Source organism: Scylla paramamosain, chromosome 31 (genome assembly GCF_035594125.1).
Source record: "Scylla paramamosain isolate STU-SP2022 chromosome 31, ASM3559412v1, whole genome shotgun sequence".
Classification (NCBI taxonomy): domain Eukaryota; kingdom Metazoa; phylum Arthropoda; class Malacostraca; order Decapoda; family Portunidae; genus Scylla; species Scylla paramamosain.
The window spans coordinates 16698014-16716499 of record NC_087181.1 but is presented as its reverse complement, the minus strand read 5'-3'; the positions used below and the strand labels follow the sequence as shown (position 1 = coordinate 16716499).

General features: G+C 37.7%; 2 protein-coding genes across 6 annotated transcripts in view; one reads left to right on the top strand and one right to left on the bottom strand.

Annotated features, from left to right (window-relative positions):
• The window catches only part of LOC135088733 (peroxisomal acyl-coenzyme A oxidase 1-like), a 13110-nt gene extending 1836 nt beyond the window's left edge, over window positions 1-11274 (bottom strand). The window contains exons 1-13 of one of the 5 annotated variants that reach the window (XM_063983708.1): window positions 11025-11274; window positions 9419-9578; window positions 8584-8737; window positions 7824-7989; window positions 7120-7243; window positions 6521-6640; window positions 5693-5817; window positions 4058-4218; window positions 3363-3525; window positions 2652-2842; window positions 2041-2153; window positions 1314-1453; window positions 524-670 (exon numbers count right to left, since the gene is read on the bottom strand). In XM_063983708.1, coding sequence (XP_063839778.1) covers window positions 524-670; window positions 1314-1453; window positions 2041-2153; window positions 2652-2842; window positions 3363-3525; window positions 4058-4218; window positions 5693-5817; window positions 6521-6640; window positions 7120-7243; window positions 7824-7989; window positions 8584-8737; window positions 9419-9554 — 1740 coding nt within the window. In that variant the 5' untranslated portion in view covers window positions 9555-9578; window positions 11025-11274. The remainder of the gene's footprint in view (window positions 1-523; window positions 671-1313; window positions 1454-2040; window positions 2154-2651; window positions 2843-3362; window positions 3526-4057; window positions 4219-5692; window positions 5818-6520; window positions 6641-7119; window positions 7244-7823; window positions 7990-8583; window positions 8738-9418; window positions 9579-11024) is intronic. The other 4 variants (XM_063983707.1, XM_063983709.1, XM_063983706.1 and 1 more) reach the window with 4 other exon arrangements.
• A 450-nt stretch (window positions 11275-11724) lies between these two features.
• On the top strand, window positions 11725-16090 carry LOC135088737 (coenzyme Q-binding protein COQ10 homolog B, mitochondrial-like). The gene is made up of 5 exons (XM_063983722.1): window positions 11725-11882; window positions 12890-13063; window positions 13414-13525; window positions 14040-14195; window positions 14826-16090. The coding sequence occupies exons 1-5, from the start codon at window positions 11824-11826 to the stop codon at window positions 15012-15014; spliced, it is 690 nt and encodes a 229-aa protein (XP_063839792.1). The 5' UTR covers window positions 11725-11823; the 3' UTR covers window positions 15015-16090.
• Window positions 16091-18486: the final 2396 nt, after the last annotated feature.

The following is an 18486-nucleotide window of genomic DNA, read 5'->3' as shown; positions in this document are numbered from 1 at the left end:
GAAGCTTAAAAGAGAAGCAAAACCTCGTATAGTTGCAATGGACAAGGACAGGAGCATAAGAGGGAAAAACATCTATTCAGTGTTGCTCGTGTACTGTGGAAGGGGATGTTTAGGCATCTCATAAACCCAGCTCAAGAATCCATCAGTAAGGCAGTGTCTCTAATTCAATCCCTGAAATTAGAGGTGTTTTATTATATTTACATATTAAAGAGAATACATATGAGCATTTTAACATTCTACCATTTATTAATAGACAGTACATAATACAATAAATGATTCTAACTTTCATGTTGATAGCCTTTCTGAAGCCTAAGGTTTTTATCAGTAGGACAGATGCAATGATGGAAAAAGGATGATCTCCAGTGAAATGGGGAAAGAGGGAATGCAAGGACAGAAACAAATGGAAATTCCCTGTGGTGTTGAGTTTTTATGAACAGGCATCATCCTCCATAGTGTGGACCTCCTCCTCTCTCTATCTGTCTGTCTCCAGCAAAACAGGTGCAGGTGAGGAGCAAGGACTCACCCTCAGGAAGTGGCCCTGGTTCAGAGTGATGTGGTGGATGAGGTACAGGCGGCACAGATCCTGCAGGACACTCCTCACCCTGTCACTGGCCCTGATGCTCTCCACGGTGCTCAGGAACTTTTCACACATGTAATACCTGGAGTGTAACTGCAGGAGAAGGGAAAACATGATTCAGTAATTCAAAGATGCCCACAGGTAATCTCTCTACTTTTATGAAGATGGCTGAATGTTGAATGAAGTATGGATAAATCTACTAAAGCCACTTCATAAAAGACAATCATGTTCTGATACAAAAATCAACTTACTCTATTTTGTCAGTAATTTTTTTTGTGCTTACATTCATAAAAAGTTTGTTACATGATCCTGGTATTGGAAATCACTACCTGAATATTAAAAAAAATCAAACATTACCACACTCACAATATCAAAACATGGTAGCCCAACTGGTGACACTTTACAGCTACCCTTCCAGTATCCATCAGATTAACATAAGAACATAAGAAAATAAAGGGAAGCTGCAAGAAACCATCAGGCCTACATGTGAAGTCCCTGTATGTAATATGTCTACCTAGCTATTTCACTTGATCATCTGCATCCATAAATTTGTCAAATCTTTTAGAGCTCCATAATGACTCAGCACTAACAACCTGATTACAGAGTCCACCCCATTCATCTACCACTCTATTTCAGAAACAATTCCTTCCAAGCTCTTTCTTCAAATTTAACTTTTCAAGGTTGAACCCATTATTTCTTGTCCTATCCTGGAAACACTCCACACCAGCACACTCACCTCGGCACAGCGGACTAATGCCACTGAGCAACGGTTCCATGCGTAATGAAAATTTTGCTCCAAGTTGAACTGCCTGCAGAGGCGGGATTCTGTCTCCTTCACCAGATTGGCAGACGATATCCTGAAGGCCTCTATCAATGCTGAAGGCAGATGAACACTTATGAGAGGTTCCTGTCTTGCTAAGTGGCCAACAGCATACTATCATATAACTTTAGCATATTTTACCCTTTCTCTCATAATTTTGTAACTTGATTTTATATTATCTAAGACAGAAAGAAATAAAAGTGCAACAGTTGCAGAGACAAGGCAAGAATCCTTAGTGAGGTATAAAGAAATATTATGACTAAGTGTATTTTACTCTCATAATTTTGCAAATGACCTGATGATATATTTCCTATGGCAGACATTAACATAAGGTCAGTCATTAGAGACATGACAAAAATCCTTAGGGAGTGGCTGAGATGCATCATGACTCTACATAGGTATACTTTTCTTTTGCTCGCACGATTTTGCTCATAACTTCATTCCCACTGCATAACAGAAACAGAGATAGAGGGATGGCAGCTGCAAACAGCTGACAAAAATATTTACCCCAGTACATATTACTCTAAGTATATTTTTCTTACTTTCTTGCTTATGACATACTTTGTACTGCCTAGGAGGGACAGAGGTAGGGCACCAGAGGCATGAATCCCTAATCAGGTGGGGAACATGGGTATTGGAGTACCTTGATTGGAGAGTGGTGGTGACTGGTGCATGGCCGATGGAGCAGTGAGGTACATGACTGACGGCAACACTGGTAAGCCTTCTAAGCCAGCTCGATATGACTTTATGAGGTACCTGTCATTGAGGAGCATCATACAGGCCTGGAGCATCCCATCTCAAATTATTAGTATTTTACCTTTAATATTTCCTATGACTGATGGAAAGAAATTTATGTGTGTATAATCAAATTTAATATAATTTCTGGGACTGTGATGTAATGACTAGATGTACAAAGGCCTCCAAAATTATCTTAGAACTTGATGATCACTTGGTCTCAAAGTTTAAGGCAATGCTCTATGTCTTCATGTCAGGGGTCCAGTCTTCTGCCAAAGCACCTCCCATGGTTCAAAATATATTCAACCTTCAGATCATGTTTTCAATAATAATATGATCCTCCAAATGTGGCATGACAGTGATGTCTGGCCATAAGTACCGAAACCTTAAGATGTTCCGCAATCAAAGACAACATACAACATACATCAAGAATACAAACTATTCCCCTCTCTCAAGTACTGAAACTTTAAAATTTTCATACATACATATACATCACAAATACAAGCATCCCTGTCTCACCTGGCCACCTGCAGCAGCAACACAGTGTTCTCTCCCTCATAGGTGATGGTGCAGGTGGTGCTGGTGTACAGGGACGGAAGCCCAGAGGAGGCAATGTAACCGTGTCCTCCACAGGCGAGGCGGCACGTCTCTATGCCCTGGGTGCTGTCCTGGCTGCTCAGAGCCTTCATCGCACAGGACAGGATGTGAAGCTGACAACAGGCAATAGTTACTTTATTGGGTTAGGTTAGATTAAAAAGTGCAGATACTTGTCTTCACTGAGATGGGTTGAGTAAGGTTAAATAGAGCAGATACTTGACTTTACTGGACTGAGCTGAATTAAGTTACATTAGGTTAAAAAGAGCAGATAATATTTTACTTGACTGTCTTGGGTTAGGTTAAATAGTGCAGATACCTGACCACTGGCTTGGGTTAGATTAAGTTAATCCTTTTCATTGCAACATGTAACAATTCACAATATTACAAATAGTGTATAGAATCTTTTAGAGCACCAGCATGACAACAAAAAATAAATAAATAAAATAAATAAATAAATAAATAAATAAATAAATAAACAAATAAATAAATAAAAATAATAAAAAGAGTAGATTATCCAGAATTTTGCCAGGATAGTAAAAAAAAAAAAGACCTCTAGGTGGCTTATGATTAAGGAAACACATCTAATAACAGTGTAAGGATTAACGAGCTATACAAACCGCCTCATCACTTCACCTCAGGCAGCAATTCCACGTTTCCCTTGCTGATGCTGGCGGCCACATTGCGCTGCATCCTGAGCACACTGCTGGCTGAGAAGAGGATAGCAAACACTGAGGCGATGTGAGGCAGCAACTTGTACTGCTGCGTCTGGTACTCCAGGATCTGCGGTTCAGGCTTCCTGGGACAGTGGGGAGTAATGGATTTGGTTGTAATAAAAAAATAGATAAATAATAATAATAACGATAAGAAATAATAAATAAACTAGATAAATAAATGAATAAACAAATAATAGTAATAATAAACAAATAATAATAATAATAATAATAATAATGATAATAATAATAATAATAATAATAATAAAAATAATAATAATAATAATAACAATAATAATAATAATAATAATAAAAGGGAAAGGAGAGATATCAGGATAATAATGAGAAAAAAATTTTGACAGATAATGACAAGAGAGAAATTATCAAAAAATTAAATGACCTAGACTGTAAGTGCAAATTAAACATATAGATGAAAAAAGAGGAACAATATTGACAATACTGACAAGCAGGAAAACTTGTGAAATCAGAAACCTATTTTCAACTCACCAAAAGATCCATCATGAATCAAGTGGAATAACAATAAGTGAGAGATGAATTAATACAGAATTTCATAACACAATAAAAAGCAGGGGAAAGGAGGGCTTCTGTTCATCCTACCCTGGCACGAGCTCCGACTGGTGACGCACGGCAGAGTAACGCGTTGCTATGGTGACAGCACACGCCAGTTTCTTGCTGCAGCTGTGGACAATGGCCACTCGGGTCCACACCATCGTGCCGTAGGACAGCTTGTTGTGAATTGGCTTGACGTACGAACCATCCTGAGGGAGGAGAAAAGTTGTGTGCTAAGTGTTGCAAGACTGTGGCCATACATGAAGCTGGTAAGGATGACTCTAATAAAAATTGGCGGATGAGGTGGTCAGCGTTCAGTGTTGTCAAGACTGTTCCTCTACAATAACCTTCTCAATACAATATACAACAATTTACAGCACTAGAAGTAATGTATGAAATCTTTATGCGCACCTACAAGAAAGAAGGTAAAAAAAAGATTTTTCAATTTCTAGCCAGTATAATTCTTGGAGGTGGCTGTGGAACAAGAAGATATGTCTCAGTGAGGTTGGCAATCAAGGATGTGCCAAGCAGTAGTGAAAGGGGTAAGGTTACAAGGGTGACTAATAATTATTTGGGGATGGTGTACTCAAAGTTAAGAGTTGACATGACTGTCTCTACTACATAAAGGTAAATATGATAAGGGTGACTGCAATAATGATTGGGAGATGAGTGTGTTCAGTTGATCTCTACATGAAGGTGGTAAAGATGTCATAACTGTGCCTCTACATAAGGGTAAAAGCAGCAAGGGTGACTGTAATAATTAATAGGGGATGAGCATCCTCAGAATTAAGTGTTGTTAGGATTGTTTCTGCATGAAATTAGTAATGGTGAGTGTAATTATAGGCAGATAAGTTTGCTTGGTGTGCCAGAAAAAGTTTATGGAAGAGTCCTGAATGACTGACTAATGGAAGTAGCAGAAGGGAAGGTTAACAAGAAACAGAGGAGAGTGTGCCGTGCAGACTAGACATTTGCAATTTAAATGAAAGGATGAAAACTTGTATGTAGCCTTCATGGGTGTAAAGAAAGCATACTGTAAATTTGGGTTATGTTATATTGTAATGTCTAATGCTACTTTGGTTTAATTCAAAATCACATCAAGTATTTAAATAATTTCTTATCAAATACATAAAATCTTAAGTCTATCATACCTTAAGTCCAAAAAACTTTAGAATGACTGCATGGGAATGAAAAGAACAGCACAGTTATTCAATCAACACACTAAAAAAACAAGTAACAAACATAACTGATCAAAGCTTCACCAAATACAAAGGACACAGAACTGATGAGCAATACTTCATAGATGACCTCCAATCTGTGTGTGTGTACTGATGCAGTGACAAGAGAGTGAAGCCCAGCTAAAAACTACTCACAATTAGGAGACCACCTTGTCTTTACTAGTACTGTCAGCTTCAAATACTGATGTTAATGTCACCAACAACAGTCTCTCAAAGCCAACTCTTCCTGCCTTCAGCTCAATGTTTCAGTGTTTCTATGATGCTCTAAAGTTGGGCATGACAGTGAGATGTGTTGTAAATATTATTGAACACATACTTACTGGTCACACCACTAAAAACTCCTTTCTTATTCATGTCATGGAAAGCTGTAAAATTAAACAAACATTTTTATAGCTTTGGTAAACTTTTGGCAAACCGCCTCTTCAAAACACTAAGACCCACATCTCACCTCCAGGACTTGTGAATGCCTCATGAGCATGTTGGTGCGAGGGATGCGGTAGTGGTCAAACCTGAGGTACCCATTGTCCTGACTGTTGATGCCCAGCCGAGGACCAATCTCCCCCAGAATGACTCCTACAAGATTACATGAGATGACATGGGAATTCAAACACTGGCACACCTTACAGGGCTTGACTAGTGTGTTCAGTCATGGATATTGAGGAGGACACAGCAATTAAAAGTATATGCTGAGGAAGTGAGTTATCAAAGAATATGTGGAGTGATGCAGTGGGAGCAGGTGCACAAAGAAAGCATGTATGATAGATGTGTCATGAGCACCTGTGGGTATAGAGTGAAGAGTGAAGTGGTGTCATACGTGAAAAGGAACACAATGAGATGGTTTGATAAAACTGAAAGACTCAAGAACAAAGAATTCATATAGAAAGCATACATAGATGAAGTTAAAGGTGCTAACAGTACAGAAAGGATACTTGGAATATGGAAGGAAAGGATTAAGGAGTACAAGTGTGGAAGAGGTGTCAGTAAAGGTATAGCCCTTGCAGAACAAAGAAGAAAGTGTTTGGATAGGGAGACGTGGAAGCTCTTCTGCCATGATCTGTTCTTGGGGAATGGTTAGAAGACACTGGAGGGGAAGATAAAATAATGAGGAAAAGTTAACACTATGCAGAATGAAGATAAATTTTTGAACCTCATTAAAGACAATTAACATTAATGCTGACTTCTTACAAGGATAAGGAAAAGGACCATCCCAGCTACTTTTGAGTCTTCAGGTTAGGTTAAGTTGGATAATGAAAACCCACAAAGATCACTCTCTCACCAGGCAAAGAATGGTGTGTGTCAAAGTCCCTCAGCTGCACAAAGAAGGGGTGTGGGCCGTAACACTTGCCCTGCGTGTACAGTTGAGCCATCACAATTGCTGCATTGGCCGTCTTGCCCACTTGTGTGCCAGGACAGAAAGCAGAGTGATAAGAGAGGCATCATGTACTGCACTTTATTCATATTGCATTCTCTCTCTCTCTCTCTCTCTCTCTCTCTCTCTCTCTCTCTCTCTCTCTCTCTCTCTCTCTCTCTCTCATTGTTGAATTATCATTGGAATCATGAAAACACCTTCAAAAACCTCAATAACTTACACTTGAGCCTGTTAGAGATGTAAAATTTGTCAGAATATCAAAAGAATCATAAAAAAAGATCCTTGAAAGTCCAGACAAATGCTGAAACAGTTGAAAATACAGCCCTTACTAATAAGTTAATTGTAGAATTTCTTTAAATATTAATAGAATCATGAAAACATCTTTGAAAGTCCAATAACTTCCATTCAAAATCTCTTACAAGTGACCCAGACAGATAGATGCTAAAACATTAGAGAATGTGGCCCTTACTAGTACATTAATACACCACTCAGACACACTGCCTTACATCCTCCAGGCCACCACTTGGTGGATGTGATAGTTGGGGAGTGAAGCACAAATTCTTTGGTCTCTGGGTCAAAGATGGCTGTGGTCTCCAGTCCTCTCACAAAAGTCCCATGACCGATCTCGGTCTGAAAACATCACCCTTACATTACACACTTAAATGGCATCACTTCAAAGCTCTGCCAGCACAGAAAAAATGCAATAATATTTAATTTGATCTTTTCTTGACAAAATAAATAAATTAATAAATAAATAAATAAATAAATTAATTAATTAATAAATAAATAAATTAATTAATTAATTAACTATTTATTTAATTTAGTTAATTAAAATTAAAATCAAAATATTAAATAAACAAACAAACAAATAGAATAAAACATTCAAGAGATTACAGGAGTGTTTGAAAAGTAATTATGAAAAATTATAATCATGCAAGTAATAAATCACTCTTTCATGGATAACTACCTAGTTCATTTTATACTGATTAAATGCATCTGAAGTTTGCATTTGCCATAAGGGTGATTTGAAACATTTGAATTTTCACATTAAATTCACACATATAACTACATTTTTCATCCAAACACACACACACACACACACACACACACACACACACACACACACACACACACACACATAAAACAAATCAATTCCTCTAGAGTGACATCCTGCATTCTTCAGTGGTGCTTAAATCCATTTCCTTCCAACCTGTGCATAAGTGCCAATTATCCTGTTTTTCTCAGCAAGGGGGACCCACTGCTGCTGCTGCTTGGGGTTGGCCAGGCTTGCCAGTGCATTGGCAAACATAGATGTGTGCACGATGAGAGGGTTTCCGTCCCGCAGCACACTGTGGACCTGGGTAATGCTGGCTTCCCTGGATAAGAGAAATTAGTCACTCAAACTGTTCTAATTAAAATGGAAGTTACATCTTGCACATTCAAACAATATATTTATGGTTTCATTCCAATATTTTTATAAAGAGAACATGCTATTATTTATTTGCATAAGATAAATATTTCTGTTTAGTTTTCTCTAAATTTTCTTTATTCTTAATAAAGAAAAGTGTCACCTTTTAGAAGAGAAGGCAAATCAAGCCAATAAAATGTTAGATATGAAGATATATTTATTAAGTAATGAGGTACAATACATTTAAATTTCTTATTTTGATTTTTGTCATCTGAAAAACTTTAAAATTAGTTTTCTGTAATTTTGTAACAGGCTGCAGTACTGAATAAGGCAGGTTAGGTTACTTCTGGAGTTTGGACTGCCATGTGTAGACCTGCTGGTTTCTTGCAGCTTCCCTTATGCTTATATATATTCTTAATAGCTATGAGTGACATAACATTCACCACAAAACATCACACCAGAAAGGATCTCTGCAAAGGATACCAACAACTTATGTATATAGTTCACCTGACACACACACACACACACACACACACACACACACACACACACACACACAAACCTTAAAGGTATGTTGTGCTCTGCCAGCTTTCTCATCAGATGTGTCACTTTGCGCACCTCATTAGTGTACAGGTCTTCATGGCTCAGGTATTCAGGAGGAACCTCGTCCTTAAAAGCCGGATCACTACATATCAAGTGCTCTGCAAGGTGACTGACTGCATAAGTTATATTGAGATGGTCAACACCAGGATATCACTGACTGAGTTAGTTATATTGTGATAGTGAACACTGGGGCATCATGGAAGCACTGACAAACTGATGTCAAAGTGGGATAGATTTACTGTTGCAGGAGACTGATCCCATGTCAGGATTGTCACGGCTGTATGCTTTTTCTGACACATTCCCAAGCAGGCTATAAATGATCAAGGCCTGAATGATTTTTGGGCAGCCCTAGCTGTCCTGCCACTACACTACACTGCAATGCAATACAGTACAATACAATACATTTATCTCACCGTCTCAGAAAACCGTCACAAGGTAAAAAGTAAATATAATGAAAAAAATCATGTTATACTCTAAATATAAAATGAATATCAAGATGCCTGCACAACTACAAATGGTATAAAGAAGTGGATATGTTGGTGATAAAACTTGTATTACTAGTCATGGCCTTATAGATAGACACAAAGAACACTGAAATGCACAACTATCAAGGAATTACACCATTTCTTATAGATCAAATTTATGTGAAAAATTATAATACAAAGCTATTCACTCCAAAAAAAATCTTTTCACATGATGGGATGTATGAAAGGATGAATCTACTTGCACTTATGAGCAGGAAATTAATTTTCAACAGAAAAACACACAAACTCAGAAAGACTCCCTCATCTCACCAATCTCACGGCGTCGAGCTGTCAACTCCTTTCCTCCATCAAAAATATTAGTCAGCTCCTCGACGTCAAAGGAGCACTGAGCTCGCTCTCGCCTCAGCTCCTCAACACAGTCTTGAAGATCCTTTTTCTCACTCATGGTGCATCAGCCTGCCAAGAAAACCTGTGACACTTGATTGGGATAATCTTGCAAATTTTTCCTATTTGGCCTCCCCCACCCTACAACCTTGCTTTCCTACCCACTTGCTTGTCATGGAGAGGAGCGACAATAGACTACATACAGAGCTGCTATTATATATATATATATATATATATATATATATATATATATATATATATATATATATATATATATATATATATATATATATATATATATATATATATATATATATATATATATATATATATATATATATATTATTTATTTATTTATTTTTTTTATGTAGGAGGGACACTGGCAAAGGGCAACAAAAATCCAATTAAAAAAATGCCCACTGAAATGCCAGTCCCATAAAAGGGTCAAAGCAGTGGTCAAAAATTTATGGATAAGTGTCTTGAAACCTCCCTCTTGAAGGAATTCAAGTCATAGGAAGGTGGAAATACAGAAGCAGGCAGGGAGTTCGAGAGTTTACCAGAGAAAGGAATGAATGATTGAGAATACTGGTTAACTCTTGCGTTAGAAAGATGGACAGAATAGGGGTGAGAGAAAGAAGAAAGTCTTGTGCATGAAGTAGTCAGAGGGTGGAGGAGAGGAAGGAACAAGCCCAGAATCGTCCAAGGTAGCGTTTTTAGCAAAGGTTTGAGTGAAGAGTTCAGTTTTAGAAATAGATGTGATAGCAGTGGTGCCATCTGGTTGAAACAGAGGAGGGAAAGAAGAAGAAGCAAAGTTATTGGAGATATTTTTGGCTAGATGCCAGAAGTCACGAAGGGAGTTAGATCTTGAAAGGTTTTGACATTTTCTGTTAAGGAAGGAGTTTTTGGCTAGTTGGAGAACATACTTGGCATGGTTCCAGGCAGAAATATAAAGTGCATGAGATTCTGATGATGGAAGGCTTAAGTACCTTTTGTGGGCCACCTCTCTATCATGTATAGCACGAGAACAAGCTGTGTTAAACCAAGGTTTAAAAAGGTTTAGGACAAGAAAAAGAGTGAGGAATGTACGCCTCCATGTCAGACACTATCACCTCTGTTATACGCTCAGCACACAAAGACGGGTCTCTGACACGGAAGCAGTAGTCATTCCAAGGAAAATCAGCAAAATACCTCCTCAGGTCCTGCCAACTAGCAGAGGCAAAACGACAGAGGCACCTTCGCTTAGGGGGATCCTGAGGAGGGATTGGAGCGATAGGACAAGATACAGATAGGAGACTGTGATCGGAGGAGCCCAACGGAGAAGAAAGGGTGACAGCATAAGCAGAAGGATTAGAGGTCAGGAAAAGGTAAAAAATGTTGGGCATATCTCCAAGACGGTTAGGAGTACGGATAGGGTGTTATAAGTTAAGTATAAAATATGTTCATTTAACTCCTAGTGAATAATCCAATCAATCAAATAATCAATCATGGCCCCCATAATTTAACTTACAGAGTGAGACGGATGCTTACTTACCTTCATATTTACCAAAATCAACTTCAAGTGAATGCCTAATACCCAAACATTATTTCATTAAATGGAACTAAAAGAAAAATCCTCACGTCAGCTTCTCTGCCCTGTGCGTGTCTCAGCTTTAACTTGTAATGCGTACCGAGCCTGATAATGAAATGCAGAGTCACCAAGACAAGTGTGTTATCATGATTACTGACATTCTAGTAGTTATGAACAAACAAAACAAAAAATTATGTAAACAACTACGACTGCCTTACACTACTGCAACTAGCCGACAAGAAGGAAATAGCATGCAAACAATGGGCGATATGTCTCGCTCCTATACTACAGTAATTATTGCTTTACAGACGAATAAACACAGAAATTGAAGGCAGATTCACCTTCCCGCCGATAGAGACTGTGAGGTTATTTATTTATTTTTTCCTGATTTTATGCCATTAATCTTTCCCAGATTTCTCAATCATATTTACGAGTTAATTATGTACTTTAGAGTTAAAAGCGATAAAGTAAAGTAGAAAAGTTTACATGTGATATAAAACAACAGGAAGCAAAGTCATTTTATAAAATCTCTAGCGAAAAATATACAAACTGGTAAGCTGAAAACGAGTAATTTAAAAAAAAAGTAATATAAATCTGAAAACATAAAGGAGTGGGAGAGAATAAACATTAATGATTATAAAAAAAAAAAAAATTATAGGTGTAAGTGGCAACCGGCGGCAGGCAGTCAGCTGAGCCAAATCACTCGACCTTCAAACAGCAATTTACATAAAGCACAAATCTCGCCGCATCCCGCGCTACCGAGATGCACGGGATCCACAGAGGAGTGCTTAGGCGGGTTGGTGGAAGCTTAGCAGTACTCAGGTGGGAAATGTACAACTTTTTGACGTAATATAAGGCTAAAATGACGGCCGCTGTTCCCTGGCAGGTCTTGCGTCATCGGGTTGGGTCCGTTTGTTTTGGTGTGACCCTGACACAGTTATGCCTTTTCGGGTCACATGAATATCAAATAATCCATTGCTTTCTGAAGTGGGCTGGGCTAGTTAGGTCAACGAATGTACCGTAGTCTCACCTATGAAATTAAATGTTTACTTAATCTCATCTAACCTGACCTATCCCAACCTAACCTAAACTTAAGTAACCTGCCATACGCTACCTAAACTGTATCCATCCCAGAATTTGTGTGATGTTATAAAAGCTTGCATCTAGGCTTATGGTAATTTCCTTCAACTAAAATTTCACCCCCGGTCTGCCAAAACATTGCATCATGAAGCAGCTGGTTTACAAAGGGACGCCTCCTGGTTACTTCTGGCAGTAGACTTGCCTATCCTAACTTCCCAAAATCCTTGCCTATGATCTGTATTTCATAAACGCTTCCCAAAATACAATAGCCAGTCACTACCAGGGTTATAGGTGGTTAGTTTGTTAAAATTAGGTTAGGTTAGATTATATTAGGTAATGGATAGCTTTGAATGTCTTTTCTTGGTTTTATAGTGGAATGAAGATTGCACTTGCATTAACAGTCATAATTATCAGTTGATCATGAGTGTAGGAAAAAAAATGCGTAAGTTGTGCTTTTGCCCTCTCATTCATCACTGCCTACTGGTGTTTGCCCGTTTACAAATGAAAAAAAGTTAATAAGTTGGAATTTTGCAAAATCAGAACAGGTTTAGACTCTATTTTTCATTATATTTTGTTTCATTATTTATTTTTTTTATTTTAGATTTTAATTCTGCATTAACTAAGGACAGAGGGCAAGAAAATATTGTTCATGAGTGAAAAATTCATAAATTAAATGTTCATAAATTCAGTTTCACCCACATTTTCTATACATAATGTAACACAACTGAAGGCAACATCATTACTTACAGGAAAGAACCAGCAGGAACATGGCAGCCACAAGACTCACGTGTGGAGGAAGGAAAGGGTGGTGGATGCCTCCTCGTCCCACCCTGCTCCCTGCCGCTCACCCTACCTCACCGACCCTTCATCTCAACTGTGCTCGGGGGAAAGAAGAAAGAGTATTCAGAGAGGCGTGTTTTAGGGTAACTGCTGTACATGAAGTTTTGTACTATGAGTTCCTTATGTTTGTATCATGGTTTAGAATGCTGAATAAGGTAAAGTGCTGGAAACAATACATTCATTGGTCCAATAATATTAAGCTGTTGCCCTGAAAGCATAATGTCAATGATGGGCTGTTTGTGAACCTATCCATTTACCATTATTATTTTTCCATTATTATGACAAACATAAAATACTATAAAGTGTTTACAAGTGTTTAAAAGCTCTCAAATTATTCTTGATCTAAATTTGTACTTTGAATATTAAGTAATGATTCACATGTCACTCTGTTGTTCCTGGGATGCTTGTCACTGAATTGGTCTCCTGTCCACAGCTACTCCATGAACCAAATGTTTGATGTAGTATCCCAGGTAGAGGATTATCACAAGTTTGTCCCCTACTGTAAAAAATCACTAGTCACAGTCAGGCGGCCGGGTTTCCTTAAGGTGAGTATAAGTGAGAAACAATTTTATGTATCATGCAGAGATACTTGATGTCTTGAGTAATGTTCTGAGCATCTTTTTATAGTGTGGAATGGTACATCTGTAATACACATGAGGAGAATATTCGGCCAAGATACCCAGTGCCAAACCACCAGCAACAACTACTAAAATGTAACTTTTCACACAAAGAAAACATTCAGTGAACCTAATTTAATATTGCTATAGTGACATAACATCTTATTTGTCCATTGGAATCTATTCAGTTGAGTTTAATTAGTTTATTAGCTGCATATAAATATAACTATAGATGTAATTCACAGAGTATAAACATCACTGGGTCTGTTAAACTGAGAAATGAAGCATTGTGTCTCCAAGCACAATACTTAACTCGAGTTTTGAAGGTTACAGCTATTACACTTGTGATGACTATACTCGAAAAGAACTCCAGATGGTACAAACTGAATGAAGAAAGTAGTCATCAAAGAACCAGCCACTGCTAAAGGTACACAATTTCTAGGCTGACCTTGTAGTTGGGTTTCCTCCGGTGGTGGAGTCGTACACCTCCAGCGTGACCCTCGCCAAACCCCACCTGGTGCGAGCTGTCTGCACCGAGGGGAAGCTGTTCAACCACCTCCTCACCATATGGAAGTTCAGCCCTGGGATCCGGGGGCAGGTGAGGGCAATAGAGGAGCCTGGAGACTTTGAGATCACACTTGTTTTATTTCTTGTTAGGACTTGTTAGGAGTAAATATAAAGCCTTCATATCCTTCTCCATGATCCTGTAATAAGTGTTCTGTTAGGTTGGGATTGTTGGGTAAAAATTCATCATATCCTCCCTAATTGTCTGTAAGATGTTCACTTAATGGCCTATACTTTCACCAGTAACTGAAGAATAAATATATTACACACTGGCTACTTAATTTTAGAATCAGTGACATCTGGAATGGTCTTCAGGAAATAGTTTAATTATGTATGCTATGGTGCACTCCTAGGATGTAGTACAGTGGGCCACGAGACGTTTCCCAGGGGCCAATGGGGGCTAAGAGTGTGTGTGTGTGTGTGTGTGTGTGTGTGTGTGTGTGTGAAAATGTGTGGTGTCTTGTCTGGGCCACCTGGTGTAGGATTACTGGCCTGGTATATGATAGATGTGTGTGAAAAGTAGTAATGAATTCTTAAGTCACAATTTATAATTAGAGATAATGGAGATGAAAACCTAAAAAGATACCTCACTTTCATGTATCAAAAGCATCACAATGTCAGTACACTAAACTTATAATTATGCAGTATCTTTTTCTCTCCTCAGCCCAACACCTGCACGCTGGACTTCTCTGTATCATTTGAGTTCCGTTCAGCCATCCACTCTCAGTTGGCACACGTTTTCTTTGATGAGATGGTCAGGAAAAATGTGAACTCCTTCCTGACAGAGGCAGAGAAGCGTTATGGCAAGGCATCCATCGTTGCCCGGCCCCCACGCATACTACACGCCTCTTGAGGAGAGCAACCATAGTACTTTTATTTTTTAACTTCTGAAACTATTTGTAATTTGTGTGTGTGTGTGTAAGGATGTATGTATGTGTGTGTGTGTGTGAGACTGAGTATTTATTGTACATATGTGTTTATAATGTCTGTTAAGAAGACTTTTCTATGCAATACTGTGTTGTCACTGCTGATCTGTCTCCTGTTTTCTGTTTCCACATGAACATATCTCTCTTGTCTGTCTGTCTGTATCTCCTTCCTCTGGTTCTGTAATATGAATGATGTCTGTCTGTCTGTATCTCCTTCCTCTGGTTCTGTAATATGAATGAAATTTATAGCATTATCATGTGTCCTGTTTACTTTCATCCATGTCCGCCAGTCTTTTCTGCTCTCTCTCTCTCTCTCTCTCTCTCTCTCTCTCTCTCTCTCTCTCTCTCTCTCTCTCTCTCTCTCTCTCTCATCTTTTTTCTCATTTCCAAGTAAGTTATCCGTTGATCAGGATACTTGCTCCTAGATTATTTTTCTCACCAAATAATAATTGTATCATTGTCTGATCTTCATTTGCTGTCCTGAAAACTATATGAATATTGTTATTATTATTATTATTTTTTTTTTTTATCATCTTTTCTTGTGTATTGGTGTTGGTTGTGTTGATCAAACCATCATTCTCATTTTTGGTAAATTATGCAAAAGAATGCCTTCTCTCATTACTGCCATCACATCTGTTCCACGTTTTCTTAATGCGGATGAATCTTGGACCAGTGCCATGTCTCATTTTTCCCTTCTGTCATAATTATATACTTTACATCCTCAGGTGACCCTTATGAGTAGATCGCTTTTTTCTATCTTCCCCTTCTAAACATTTTATGGAAGAAAGTATTAAGATTACCTCCAAAAAGGGATAGTTGCATCTAGAGTTTGTTTTTCTCATGGAGAAACTGTAACGGATGTTATTTAAATATTTTACGTATACATGGAGCCTGTAGCATGACTGTACATAAACCATAATGCGAAACACGCAGTTATATTTATGAAGTGCACTGAAGTTGGTACCAATATTTAATGAGATTAAATAAAAAATTACTATATGACTCCCTACACTTTTCTTGGACAACAGTGGTAGATGTGATGTAGAGATGAGTCTCATATGATTTACAACACTGGCCACATAACTAAAAACAAAGTTGCCAGTAGTTCCAGGCACAGCCTTGTATACTTACGTGTGTAGCTTCTCACCAGACCCTATGACTGCAATGCATACCATCTCTTTTGGTAAGGGGAAAATTTGAGCACTATAGTAAGCAGTGTTCCTTGGACTGGTGTGCTCTGCCACAGCTGGACCACAAGCCAGCCTTGTGATGCAGCTGTTGGGCTTGCCAGAGGTATTGTTCCTGGAACATTTTCTCCCTAAGACATTTTCTCCATCAAATCTTTGCTACGTTTTGACTCACTAGTATTTTCTGGACACATACATGCACACATGGATTTGGTTATCCAGTATTAATAAAGATTATTAACCAACTCTGCTACAATCAATGAAAATTATATGAATGCTAAATAACTACCCTATGTAGCATTGTTTCATTATTTGCTGGTTAGCTGGTTCCACATGCTACAAACACAACACCTGGAAACACACATTGTCTAAAAGCAGGGTGAAGCTAGCTTTTTTTTTTTCTTTATCTCAGTATCTATTTATCATTTTGATCTTTAAATCCTGGAGGAGGGGATAACTTATTAAGTTTAACAGTGAGACTGCCAAATAACATGCACTGCAGAGATTTACATAACCATACCTACTTACACACATCCCTGCTCTGCTGCATAATGTTCCTTGCATTTACCAAGTACCTAAATCTTGTTATACAGTTGCACATGAAATGACCAGGTATCTCTTCTATGTAAAGTACAGATGAATTTCAATTTACAAACAATTAATATACATATTTCATAGTGGCAAATAAGATAATTTTGTCCTTTGTCAAAGTTTACCAAGTATACTTCACACTTATGAAAAGTCACAAATTACATCATATAATACTGAAAAATGCATTAGATATTTAATAAAAAAATAAATAAATACATAAAAAATATAAAAAATGCAAATCTGCTGTTGTTGACACTTAAACTTTAATTTACAAACATTTAAGGTAGGTAACTCATTCATAAATCTGGATTCAGCTATACATACCTGCAGCATGATGACCTTGAAGGCAAGCAAAGTATATAGACTACAGCATGTATACCTTAAATTGCATGCACAGCTCCACCCTGAAAAGTAACATGTTCTCTCATTGATATTAAAGTCAATTACCAACAAAATACTTACATTCTACAGGTCTGGCTCTTAGAGTAGTCAGTTGGGAATCAAACCAAATGCAAACCAAGAGATAGTAAAGGTAGGAAAAAAGAGAAATAGTCTGGGAATATAAAGTACAAGTTATTTCATATTTTAATATAATTTAAATTAAAACTGTGACAATAATGTTCTCTTTCTGTGTATAGACAATAGGAGGAGGACTTTACAGTTTATGAAAATAATGATTCTAAGGCAAGAATTTCACTAAAAATATGGTACAGTATACACAATGCACAAGATATGATCATAGCGTAGAAGTGCTGTAGGCTCAGTTGGGAAATGAAATGATATGAAATTGTTCACTTAATGATATCAGAAACATCAGGTGTAGAAGAATAAAAGAGGGTATAGATATCTGTCAATAAAAAATAAATGTTTAGAGTACGTATATACTGCTATCTAAAGTTGCTTGAAAAATATATCTTTTGCACATTCATCACAACATAAAAACACAAGAGATAAACGATCATTAAGATCACTCTGCCATTAAAGGAATAATGTACAATTGAATAATAAACATGTGAAAAACTTGCCACAGTCTAGCAAACTCACACAAGTTTTAAAAAGTAGTGGTGGTGATGGACGTGAGAAAACATCTGGCTAGTCAAATGCTCTTACCTTCAGAAAGAATAACTATTGTGGGCAGTGCTAACAAGTCTGGCAGTCCCACTATTGGTAGTAATAGTGTAATATAGCCCTACTGTTCACTTCTCTGAAATAAAACCAGGAGACGACAAATTATTTCTGCCTCGTACTTTCTTTTTTTGGCTTTTTTCCTCTTTGCTACACTAAAATTCTATACCAACAGTAACTGACACCCTAATCTTTAATAAAAAAAATGTATGGAGAACCAGCTCACCATTGCTCTACTTTAGCATGATTATACTCTACAAATGAGAATGTCCAGGAACTACATTGCACCATGCAGGAAGGGCCACTCCTGCACACTGCTGGGTGACTCCACACTGGACAACACCTCTTCTAAGACGTCTTCATCAGGCACTCTACAATCCGAGGATGCCTTTCTGCTTTGTATATAAACAAGTACATTTCTTTTTTGTACGCTGTTGTTTAAGACAAAGTAAGACCAAAAAACTGCTGCATTCCCATTAAGGAATTTCTAACTTTA